The sequence below is a fragment of the Artibeus jamaicensis genome, unplaced genomic scaffold (assembly GCF_021234435.1).
Source record: "Artibeus jamaicensis isolate MK-2021 breed Jamaican fruit bat unplaced genomic scaffold, CSHL_Jam_final contig_525, whole genome shotgun sequence".
Lineage (NCBI taxonomy): Eukaryota > Metazoa > Chordata > Mammalia > Chiroptera > Phyllostomidae > Artibeus > Artibeus jamaicensis.
The window spans coordinates 8,768,928-8,781,343 of NW_026521874.1; the positions used below are offsets into that span (position 1 = coordinate 8,768,928).

The following is a 12,416-nucleotide window of genomic DNA, read 5'->3' on the forward strand; positions in this document are numbered from 1 at the left end:
CCCACCCTGGGGCTCCGCTCCCCAAGGCTTCAAAGGCCCATTGCAGCCAGGCGTTTGGTGTCAGGGATTCTGACAGAGAAGCAGATGGGTCTCTTCTTCCATCTCTGGGCCAGGAGTTATGAAGCAGCTGTGTTATGGCTGAATGGTGTTTACTTAAGGGAAAAATCCTTCTTGGGAGGAAAGAGGAATCCTGGTTAAGTAATCACGTCTTTGGGCTCCCTGATAAAACGACGGATGTTTCCACTGGTCGGCCTGCTTCTAGGAGGGCAGGGATAGGGGAGCTCGGCGCCTGGCGGAGAGTGCTCAAAAGCATTTGTGCAGCGGTGGGAAAACATCCCTGCAGAGGGCTCCACCGGGAGAGGGGGGGGGGGCGGCAGTGGCCGGTTCCTCTCTGCTGGGGGTGGTTCACAGCAGTGCAGGCCCTGGGACACTGGTGACCTCCAGGGGTTGGAAACAAAGTTCCCGGAAGGAAAGCTGCTAGGAGACAGAGTCCAGTTTGCGGGGCCCACGACAGGGTCCGCGGTGGGCTCCCCAGCCCCCACGGGGTCGGAAGGGGTCGGGGAGCATGCCCAGCAGAGCGAGCACTTGGTCTCTGTGCCCATGGAAGCTTGAGCAGAAAGAAGGCAGAGAGGCCAGGACTCTGTCCCAGGGCAGGGGAGCAGCCAAGGAGGGCGGGGAAAAGGCGCGATACCATCTGCCCTTTGACTTAGAGTGTTGGAGGAGTCCTCCCCAACACCTCTCTGCCCCCCCATTCTAAGGCCCCTCCAGAGTGGGCCAGGGCACTCTCTTTGGTAAGCCCCCTCATGGAGCATCAGGAAAGGCAGGCCCCTGGTGCAGTCCAGAAAGCAAACGCTGTCTTCCTGTGAGACAAAAATCCAACAGGAGGGGAGGGTTGGCTGGATGCCTCTCCCCCTGGGGGCCCAGAGCAGGGCTGAAGAGCCAGTCCCTTAGAGGATGGGACCAGAATCTCTTGGCTCTCTCTGGGCCTGCCTGCCACTGATTTTTAGCATTTCAGTGTAAAAAGGGACCCTCCTGTGCCATTTACTCTCAGTGGGTAAACTCAGCAGCTTGCCTGCCAGGGAGAAACTGTACCAGCCCTGATTCCTGCTAACGACTTTGCTGCCCGTGTTTTCTCTGCATGGAGGACGACTTATTTGTTAAAATTATTTCAGTGGTTAGAAATGTGGTGGGTCACTGGCAGAGGCTCCTCCCACCCTCAGCAGCGGCCCTGCAGGAGAAGCCGTGGGGGCTGCACTACGGCTCCCCTTCCCCACTCCATCCACTCGACCTGCCTTCCCTCCTGTCATCCTGAGGCTGCAATAGCAAGTCCCACTGGGAGGAATGGAAACAAAACGATGACATTCTTCCCTGATACTGTTTCCAGTCTTCACTACGTTCAGATTTAACCCATTCATTCATTAAAACGAGGGGAAACTGAGGACAAGTGACTTGTCCTAAGTCACCGGCAGGCAAAGATGAGAAGATTCATCTTTCCAGCGTGTTCTCTTGGACGACATGGCTTCTGGCTTCGTGGCTGGGACTGCTCCGGGAGGGCGGGCCTGCCTGACCCAGCAGACGGGTCAGCAGACAGGTTAACTTCCCAGCAAGGGCTCCTCTAACTGGTGCCAGAATCTGAATGCACCTAGTCCTCTGGTTCCCTCTTTCCATGGAGACTCCCTCTTGGTCATCATACACCTTTCTCTGTGCCCTGACCCTTTTAAACCGGGACCACTAGGGGGCTTCCTGTGTCCCAGGGACACAGGCACTGATGTGGGGGCCACCCACAGGCGGGGCCATGGTTCTCGGCATGGGGGGTCTACAGGCAGCATGCTGGCGCGGGCAAGAGGCCGGGCTGTGAGACCCAGGCCACGTGTACCCACACGCCTTTCCTTGTCTTATCACCAGAATGTCCCCATAGGAAAGGGTGAGGCGGGGCTTCAGTGGCTGGGAGACTGTCTCCAAGAGCTCTTCTCTGTGGTTCCTGCTGCCTCTCCAGGGGCGCCCCAGAAAACAAACCCTGCCTCCAGGGACGCCCCTGTTCCAGTGCCTTCACGCACCACCTATTAGTCCTTGTCAGGAAGAGGGGCCAGGGGGGCAGTTTCGTAAGAGCCACTGTGGATTATAAAGGCATTGCACTGCAGCAGGAAAACGCAAGGAGAAAACCCGAGAAGGCCAAGGAAACACTGAGCGGCGAGACCAGAGGAGGAAAGCCAGGACTCGGCGACAGGACGGGAGGCAGAGCAGGGGCCACGTGGGGTCCCGAAGGGAGGGTTCAGCAGTGTCCACGCTCAAAAAACCTGCTGCCACCCCTGCCGGAGTGCGCGGGGTGGCCCCCCTGCCGACAGTCTGGGCAAGAGGATCCGGTTAGGAGCTAAAAACCCTGTGGGAGAAGAAGTGAGGAGTGAGTTAGCGCTACAGGAACAAGGCTGCTGTTTCCTTAAAGACACCGGAGAGAGCCGCCCTCAACTCTGGGCGCCCCCTAAACTCAGTCCTCACGTTCCTGTTCTCCTAGCCCCAGTGATGTGGAAGGCACCTGGCACCCAGTGGGGGCTTGTAACGGATGGACGAATGAACAAATGCGCGACTGCTTGCTCAGCAACACGAGCAGCCGGGAAGAGGGACATTGACGGGGAATCTGCAGCAGCTGAAGGAACTGTGATGTCAGTGGCAATAGCCTGAGCCTCTTGGACACAAATGTACGTTTCTGAGGCTGCTGTGTCATACGGGAAAACCATGAGGATACTTGAGAGCAGGGTGTGCCCTCTGCCCTGTTTCCTACCCAAGTTCAAGAGCACACGGTGGGGATTGCATGGCATTCTGGGGCAGGGAACAGGGACAGGATGAGGTTATACTTGAGGTTGAGGTTTCACAGCACTGTGGTCAGGTTTTAATATTGAGACTCAGTCCCAATCTTGTGGTGCCCCAGACTGTTTCCAGACATTTGCAGAGGAGGAGTGATGTTGTCAAAACAACGCCAACTTGAATTTGCATCAATGAGAGCACTCCCAGCCATTTTGGGGGTGGGTGACAGAGGTGGTGTGGACCCTAAGAATACAACTTTGTAGAGATCAATGAGCCATCGTTCCACCAGGGGGCAGTTCAGGCAGAAGCTGGCATTCAAAGCTGGGGTTCCCACACTGGAAGACACCCTAGAATCCCCAGGGCACTCTTTAAAACACAGACTGCCGCACCCCCACCCCAGAGTCTTAGGTCCTGCAGGTCGGGGGTGGCCTAGGGTTTGCACTTCTGCCTCATGGCCCAGTGTGGCTGCGGTGGTTGTCTCGGGGCCCCTCTGTAGGAAAGCCCCACCAGGGAAACCGGGACCCGGAAGAGAGGGCTCCGCCCACCCCTGGCCCGAGGGGCAGGGCTGGCTTACTCATCGGCGTCCCTTTTGCTCTCCTCAATGAAGGCAATGGATTCGGATCTAAGGCGGTTGGTCACTTCATATGTGCGCAGGGTGACCCCGAAAATATCCTCATGGTAGCGGTTGTCATCCTAGGGTACAGAAACAGCCAGGAAACAGCCCTCAAACACCAGCCAAGAGCCCAGAGACGAGTGACGGGGGGGGGGAGGGGGGGACGACACACACACACAGGATGAACTATGGGTAAAGAAAATGGTCCCCAAAGGAACACAGTGTGACCCAGGCCCAGTTCTGGTCCCATCAAGGAACGAGGCTGCTGCTTCGTCCATTCGGAAGACAGAGGAGGTGAGCAGGTCAGGTGGGAACCTCGCCGCCCTCCCCCTTCCTGCCTCCTCTCGCCCCTGCAAGTTCAGGTCTGGGCGCGGCAGGGCTTGGTGTGAGACAGCACGGCGTGTCGGACCCGCAGAGACGGAGAAGAAAAAGTGCTGCGGAGCGTCCAGGGGACACCTCCCCAGCTGCCAAAGTGGGGACTTCTGGGCACAATGACATGCAGACTTCAGCTCAGAAGGGTTTTGAAGAAAGCTGTTTGTCTTGTAGAAAGGGCTGTGTTTAAGTTGGGGTGGTCTCCCAACCCCATTCTGCAGAGTTCTCGGGAATCTATGAACAGGCTCCCGAGGCCGGTACCGGAGACAGTGGGTGGTGGGGGCCCCTGCGACTCCCCTTGGCTCGCTGACATTTCTGCCAGAAAGCCCTTTATGTATTTATTTTGTTGCCCTTCTGGGGGTTTAGCACCAGATTTACAGCAAGGGCTCCTTCTGCAAAACTGGTGGACTGCTGCCCGTTGAGGGAAGCCGGGGCGGTTTGGGGTCACCCCGAAGCTTTGTGGAGACTTGGACTCATTCTGTGTGGGGCAGTGGCTCACACAGGACTTTGCTGGCTGGGCCGCTCTTAGCCATCGCTCTGTGCAGAGGAGGAGAAGGCAGCTCTCCTCCTGGGATGGACACAGCTCCAGGCCAAGGCTCACAGCTTAGGGGGCCAAGCGAGGGATGGCTTTCCGCTCACGCCTGCCTCCCTGGGGCAGACCTTTCCGTGCAGGGCCCAGCCTGCCCCACTGCATGCTCAGGGCTGCCTCTTGGTGCTAGGGCAGGAGAAGCTGGGTTAGGATGGCTTCTGTCTAGCTACCCAATGACCGACCTGCCCGCTGCTTTCTCCTACCACAGCCCCCAGTAGTATGTAATACACCCACCCGTGTGCCCACCATCCTTCCTTTTCTCCCCACTGCGGGCTGGGACCACCTGAACCTTCACCCTAGCCACACACGGATGTCACCAGGGCTGTCCTAATCATAGAGGCAGGTTGGGGAGGAAGCAGAGGCAGGACACCAGATGCTGAAAAAGGGATCTGAGAAGCCAGCTGGTCACTCACCCGCAGCCGGCTGATGAACACGCCGGCGTCCTCTACCGAGAGTTTCCCCTGCTGGGTCATGATGCGCTGGACGGCTTTGAGGACGTCAGCAGCCATGGTGACATCCCCACAGACGTAAATGTGGCCCCCTTGCTCCCGCAGGGCTCGGTACACGGGCTCCGCCAGCTTCTCCTGCAGGATGTCCTGCACATACTTCTGCAGGGAGCAAGGGACCGGTGACAAGGAGCTGGCTGTGTGACACCCCTACCCCCCACCAGGGAGCTCGCGGGCAGGTAGCACTGTAGGCGTGGTGATCCCTGGGGGCCTAGGAGGGGTGACGCTGGGGAGGAAGGAGAGCTGGCCTGAGGCCATGTGCAGGGGCTGCTCCCCACTCTGCACCTGCGCAAAGCCAGCTGCTACAGCTGGAGTGAGTCGTGGGCTCCGAGGACGGGAGGTGGCACAAGGCTGTTCCCTACCAGCTCCAGGGAGTTTGTCTAGTTCGGTCCGGATGTCTCAGCCCAGGAAGCTCCCCTCTGGGTGAGGCCGAAATTCAGCGGGTGCTTCCTGGCTTGGCCGTCCCGGTTGTTTAAGTGCTGATGTCCTTCTACACGTGGTGTCAAATGGCCACTGCCCAGGCTCCCTGAGTCGCCCCCTCACCCCAGCTGTCCTGGCCCACTCTGTGGGGTTCCGCCCCACCCCAGGCCTCCCCAAGATCCGGGAGGGGCATGCCACAGTCCTGTGGGTGTGTGCATTAGGACTGGTAGGGTTTCTTAGGGGCTGTTAAATATATTTTTAATTCACATTAAAATTCAGTATTGTAAATTTAAAATACACATAACTTAAAATTTACCATTTAGCCATGTTAAAGGGCGAGACCCAGTGGCATTAACGGACGCACTGACAGCGTCGTACAGCCATCACCACTGTGTAGTGCCAGCCCTCCTCATCACCCCAGTGAAGCCCTCGCACTGGTGACGGGTCCCCCACCCCACAGCTCCTGGCCACCACCACGCTGGGTTCTGCCTCTACAGACTTGGCTGTTCTGGATTTTTCGTAGAAGTGGCAGCATACACTGTGAGCTATAAAATGTTTTAAACTGTCATTGGTAGGCCCCGTGTTTCCTGAAGTGCAGAGCAGCATCACGGAGAAGGACTCCAGGAGGGCAAGGGGCCCTGGGGTGTGCACGCGCGTACCCGTGTGTGAGCGGGGCTGGGGGACTGTGCATGAGCCACAGTTACCTTTGGCTTGTCCGGCTCCCGGGAGTAGGCCGTGTGCAGCTCCCCGAAGACGCCCAGGCTGCGGGCCTGCAGGGCCTCCTCCCGGTAGATGTGGTCTGTCTGAGACTGCCGGCACCCGAAGACCAGGACCATAGGGCAGGGGCTCGCTCCTGGGGACCAGAGGACGTTCAGCTGTCACCAGCTCTGCTGGTTTGGGGATGGCTGGTGGTGCTGGTGGCGGGGGTTCCCTGGGAACCTCAGCAGCCACCATGGGGACAGAGGTCCGAGAAAGCTGGGGCAGGCTGGCCTGTGGCCTCCAGCACACCACACACACACACACACACGCACACACATAGAGAAGTAGGTAAACTGTGTTCAGACGTTGGCAAACCTCCCTCCTCTGGGCCTCGATCTTCCCTCCTGCCCTCAGAGAGGAGTGCTAAGACCCCAGACTCTGCAGCTCCACTGCCGGGGCTCGAACCCCAGCTCTGACGACAGTGAGCAACTGCCTTAACTCTCTGTCTCCATCCCCCCGTGTACAAAATAGAGATAACAACAGCAACCACTTAGGGGATTACTGTTAGAAATGAATGGTGAACACTGGGGATGTGCCTGGTGCCTAGCAAATACTGTACGAAGGGTAGCCAGCCCACTTGAGTGACAGTTCATAGGGGCAGGGTCTTTCTGGTGGTGTTGAAGTTGTTTCTGGCTTGTTCACTGGTACGCCCCCAGCACCTGCAAAAGTGCTTGGCATTTATAAAGTGCTTGATAAATCCCCATTTCACCTTTGGCTCTCTCCCTCTCTCCTCCCAAAGCTGGTCTGTGTGTGCTCAGATCTCAAGCCACAAAACCTGCTTTAGAGTTAAGAGCCTCTGAGAAAATCCCATAAACACACATCCATTTGAGAAGGCTTCATGCTTACCCCTTTCTGAGTTGTTGGAATTTTAAGGAGGGGTCCTACCTTAACAGTAAAAAAAAAAAAAAAAGTGGAATTCCAGCCCTCGAATAGCCAGGAAGAAGGTTTGTTGGGACAGGTCTCCTGACTCCTATCGAAGGTCGGGCCAGAGCTGTGCCCGCCGCCCCGCCCCTCCCCAGGCAGCGATGCCATGGAGAGATGCTGTCACATGTCTCTGGGCTACCGAGGCAAAGGTGGGCCTCAGTGGAAACCACGTAGCTACTGACCCAGGTTTCCTAGGACCTACCTTTGTGTTGGATATCAAATTGCCGCTGCTGCCAGAAGCTTCGGAAAGGGGCAATGCCGGTGCCCGGGCCAACCAGGATGCAGGGCACTTGGGGGTTTCGGGGCAGGTGGAAGCTGGGCGCTCTGCACAGGAAAGAAAGGGTCACAAGCCTTGCTGAGCCCACTGTGGTCAAGAACAGCTGGAGCTCAGGTAGACCAGGCGGCCGTCTCGGGTGGAAGTAGAGCAGGGCCTGCAACTCTCCAGCCTGGGTCAGGTGCCCCTAATCAGGGTGGGAGACCCCATGGGTCTGGGGACTTCCCAGAAGAGGAGGGCCTTAGCATCTGGCTGTCACTCCACTTCCTGACTGTCCCCACTGCTGAGCTGAGCCACAAAGGGCAGCCAGGTGCATGTGGCTCAGGGTTTCCACACCTCGGCACGGCTCGCGCTCAGGGCTGCATCCTCCTCTGTTGCGGGGGCTGTCCTGTGCATTGTAGGCTGCTGAGCACACCCTGGCCTCTACCCACTAGATTCCAGGACCACCCCCTGCCCCGCAGCACTGACAACCCAAAACATCCCCAGACACAGTCAAATGTCGCCAAAGGCAGGGGGAGGGTCCTGGAATCTACTGGGTGGAGACCATGGGGAACCACTGATTTAACTGCCCGTGAGGACGAGGTCTCCCGTCATTGGGCATCTCTGGCTCCAGTGTACAGAACAGTCACTTGGGGGTTTTGAAAGTGGTACAGATTTTCTGGGCAATGCGCTACATCTGGGCCAGGAGTCTGTGCTTCTGAAGCCCCCCAAAGGTATGCAGACCATCCCATGAGCATTCCAACAGCTGAGAAAAGTAGCTGGCCAAGGTCACACACAGTTCAAGCAGAGATGTTACTGACTGACAAATCAGATACTTACAATGGCTACGCTTGGGCATATCCTTTATTTATTTATTTTTTTCCTTTTTCAAATAGAGGTTTTTTTTTTTTGGTTGATTGTGATAAAAACACTGAGTATGAACTCTACCCCCTAAACATATTTTTAAGTACACAATGCAGTATTGTGGATCATAGGCAGCAATTTCTTTTAAAACTAAATTTTGGGAAGAAAGGCTCTGATTAATGGGTTTGGGGGAAACTGTTTGGATCTTCCCTGTTTCTAAGAAATTGGGAGAGATAATGTGTTGCACAGAATTTGGGTAGAAATTCCCCTGGTCTACAAACTCCATAAAGGCTGAGCCTGCATTTGCCTGATTCTCCACTGTAGCCTCAGTTTCTCAGTACATGTGCTTAATAGTGTCCACTGCATTGATCTGACCTTGACTAGAGGACTACCTTAGTTTCTTCTAGCTTCTGTCTCATAATCCCATTTCCTTAACAGCTTGGAGGGATGCAGAATGTGGAGCCCTTCTGATTCAGCCCTCTCTCTGGAACCCTTAGGGCCGGTTCACCCACCCCAGCCCAGGACACTGGTATGCAGATTTGGGATGGCTGCTCATTTCACTTTCCACTCACCCTCTCACGAAACAGGGGACCACTTCACCAGACTGTATCCGGTTCAGCCAGGAGGAGCATACGCCATGGTGAATTGGTCCTTCTCCATCTAGTAGAATAACCAAGGTGGTCTGGCTCACTCACCGTCCCCAAGCTCCCCCATCATTGGTTTCCTCCCTCCCTCCAGTCCAGAAAGCTCCCAGCCCCAGTGCCAAGTTGCTGCCTTGGAGTTCCTTGTCTGGACCCCTTCCTCTCAACGGGCAGAGGAAATGGTGGAGCTGGGGGTGAGACTGTGAGCTGTGAAGTGCCCAGGCTCCTTTTGGGGAGGGTCAGTTGGATTCAAATCCTGCCCACTGAAAGGACCTTGGTAAGTGTGCCCTCCCTGGGCTGCTGCGATCCCAGTCTCAGAGCGCTTTCAGGTGCCGTGCATTGTAATTGCTTTATCAAGGAGGAAAAGAACAGGAGAAAAATGGCAGGCTATCTGACTGACCATGACCAGCAGGACACCCTGCAGCAGGGAGCACCCTGCTCCAAGGTGATGGGTTTCTGTAGCTTGTTCTGGCTGCTGCCTTGGGGATGTGAGGGAATAATGCCCATCTCGCCTGCTTCCTAATTCCATGGAGTTGGCTCTGCCTAAGGGGACAGTTTGCCTGCTCTGCTTCTTCTCAATGTTTCCTGGCCACGGGTGTAGGTCTCCAGCCAGGCACTTGGGACCTGGCGACCTACAGGGGTGCTGGGGGGAAGCGCAGGCCTGGAGCCTCTCCCGGTAGCTCCACCCACCTCGGGTGTGGTAGGAGACGACGGCCACGGTGAGGTGCACCTCGTCAGGGTACATGTCTGGGGAGGAGCTGATGGAGTAGTAGCGAGGCTGCAGGAGGGACAGCTGGGTCAGGAGCAGGGTGGCGGGCATCTGGATGGACCGGAACTCCTCCAGCACCTCCACGACAGTGGGGTTCTTGCCCCATTTCCACTCCTCATACTCCTGTAAACCCTGTGCCAAGGGATTGGGGGCAGAGGGAAACCTGCACTCAGTACCTGGTGCACATTCCCACCGACAGCCTGAGTGGGTCCGGGGAAGAAGGCGGAAATGGCCACAGGTGCCACTTACACAGTACAGGTTCCATGTTGGCTTTTACCACTCACTAGGAACTTATGCAGTAAGTCTGCTTGTTATACCTATTTCACAGATGAGGAAACCGAGGGAGAGGGGCTCCAGAGCTAAAAGGTGGTGATTCTGGGTTTTGAATCTGTGTCAGGGGGTGGCAAACTTCAGCCTGCAAACCAAATCCAGCTCATCCCTTGCTTTGTGTTTACATGGTTTAGGGGAAACACGAAAAGAACAGTACTATTTTATGACTCAAAGATATGATATAAAATTCAAATTTCAGTGTCCACAAATAAGGCTGGACTGGAGCCCAGCCATGCACACGCACTTGTGTGGTGTCTGCGTGCCGCGCTACAGTGGCGGGGTTGAGGAATGGCGTCACAGACCGACAGGACCATGAGCCTGAAGTATTTACTACCTGGCCCTCTGCAGGCCCTCGCCCTAGGCAGTCTGGACCTGGAATCTGGGCTTCTGACCACTACGTTCCCCTGCAGTACGTGAAGGTCAAGATAGGCACACCGTGCAGGGAGCCACGACTCACAGGTCCAGAATGCAGACGTGCAGTTTGAGAGTTTGCAAGGGTGGAGGTGCCTCTGCAGCGGGCATGCTCGGGTGGTAAATGACAGCCCTGAAGGAACAGGTTAGGGTGTGGGGGGCTGTGTTTCGGGGGTGAGCTGACAGCAAAACCCAGCTGTTACTAGGGACTCCCTGGGGCTCTGGAGTTACTTCTCCTACATCTCGGAAGCTGCCTTGGGCCGCCCCTAAGTGCTGCTACAAGGTTTGGATTGTGAGGAGAGGTAAAGCCCACTGTGCAACACTGTCTTTTCCCATGTCTTGGAAGACCGCCCCTGCTTTGCTAACAGGGTATGGCACTGGGACAAGGTGCCTCCCAGCCTGCAGCCTCCCTGACCTTCAACCACAGGGGCACCACTGGCCAAGGGCCCCAGCAGCTGCTCTCTGACACCGACATCCACCTGAAACCAACGTGACCACCTGTGCTGGTCCTTCCTTAGACAGCTGTGCAGCCCCGGATGCTTCATTCAAACTCCCTCCCCCTTTCACTTGGGGGTCACGCTTGTCTGCCTCCCTTTCCGTTTTCCCCTCACACAGGCGTTTCCCCTAATAGAAAACCTTGCTAGTTTAACCTTGGAGTTTACGCTCTTCGGAAGGAATGTACTAACTCACACAGTTACATCAAATCCTACTTCCAACAGTCCAGTGAAAGCTCTGCTTCCCTTTCATGTTAGAGAGAAGCGTACAGTTTAAAAAGTTAAATAGTTCTGCAGAACTTATGATGAAAATTATGCTCTTCTGTTCCACCTCTCCGACAGTTCCAGCTGCCCAGAAGTGACCACTGACGACTCTTCAAGGGTTTCCCCTGCTGTCTGTTTCTGTATTTCTAAATAATATGCACTCCTTAAATTAGCCTCTGCCTTGCAGACCGCCATTCAATCCCCTCTCCTGGACAGCAGAAAAAGCTAAAGCACCCTTTGCTGGTGGCTTGCATACTGGGGAGAAGCCCCCACTGGGAGAGACCTGGGAGGTCTTCCTGGGTGCGGTTCTTACTGAGCAAGGCTTTGCAGCAGTTTGGAGCAGATGAGCCCCAGTTTGCAAGCAAGGGTTGTAGCAGCTGTGTTTGCTGGCTTCGCCTTTGCATCAGAGGCCTCTTCTATCTTGAAGTCCTACCTACAGCTCCTCTGCCTCAGAGAGGCACTCTTATTTTGAAACTGCCATCTTATTTTGAAAACAGGGCATGGTGAGGTTCTCTTTCTTCTCCCCCCTAACACTGGCTGAAATGCAAGTTACAGAAGCTCTAGTGCTCCAAAGGAAGGAGGAATGGCAGTTTCTACTGTGCTCAAAGAACTGTGAGGTTCAATGCAGTCACTTGCGTTCCGGCAGGGCTTAGGATCAGGGCAAATGGTTGGGACAAACCCGAATGGACTAGCCACTATGGCAACTTTCTACAAACCAGAAAATGGCAGTACTTGCTCAAGACTGCCATCTTCTGGAAAATTGTTGCAATACTCTACAACTCTCCAAGGACTGGGAGGTGAAGACAGCCTCTGGGGCTGTGGGGACCCACCTTGCTGAGGACCAGCAGACGCTGCTTCTCTTTCTCGCTGGTGGCCAGGGCGGCAAACTGCTGCAGCTGCAGTGGCGTGGGCGGCGTGGTGATGTCCAGGTAGTACTTGAAGGCCTGGAAGATGGTGCAGGGCGGGAGGCGGTGCTCATCCGTCCAGTTACTGATGACACCTGCGGAGGCACCGTGGAGGTTAGGAGGGCGGATGGAGGATGGAGGGGCTGAGCTCTGAGGGCTTGGGTCCAAGTCCGGGTGGGGCTGGGTGAGCCCACCATTCCTCACCTCCCCTTCTTCCACATCCCATTCTGTACCTCCCAAGGAGGTACGTGCAAGGAGCACGTCCAAACCCCACTGAGTGCACTAGTCCAAAAATTAAAAAAATAAACACATATTAAAATAGCATGAAGCGGTCCCCTGGCATTCTCCGCAGTGAGCCACCAACGGAGCGTGAGTTAGGAGTCTATTTCTATTCTGTCTGTCCTCTTCCACTACCAGCCTCTCACTCCTCTGGGTGGGATTCCAGAGTTTAAAATTACAAATGTGTTTAACACCTCGTACTTTCTATACGGCAAGCACTA

General features: G+C 55.7%; 1 protein-coding gene across 1 annotated transcript in view; it reads right to left on the minus strand.

The window, feature by feature from the left end:
* Positions 1–2,087: 2,087 nt before the first annotated feature.
* The window catches only part of NOS1 (nitric oxide synthase 1), a 143,741-nt gene continuing 133,412 nt past the window's right edge, over positions 2,088–12,416 (minus strand). Inside the window, exons 23-30 of the mRNA XM_037156291.2 lie at positions 11,842–12,011; positions 9,434–9,644; positions 8,675–8,762; positions 7,188–7,309; positions 6,007–6,155; positions 4,790–4,984; positions 3,377–3,495; positions 2,088–2,380 (exon numbers count right to left, since the gene is read on the minus strand). Of these exons, the coding sequence (XP_037012186.2) occupies positions 2,365–2,380; positions 3,377–3,495; positions 4,790–4,984; positions 6,007–6,155; positions 7,188–7,309; positions 8,675–8,762; positions 9,434–9,644; positions 11,842–12,011 (1,070 nt within the window). The 3' untranslated portion in view covers positions 2,088–2,364. The remainder of the gene's footprint in view (positions 2,381–3,376; positions 3,496–4,789; positions 4,985–6,006; positions 6,156–7,187; positions 7,310–8,674; positions 8,763–9,433; positions 9,645–11,841; positions 12,012–12,416) is intronic.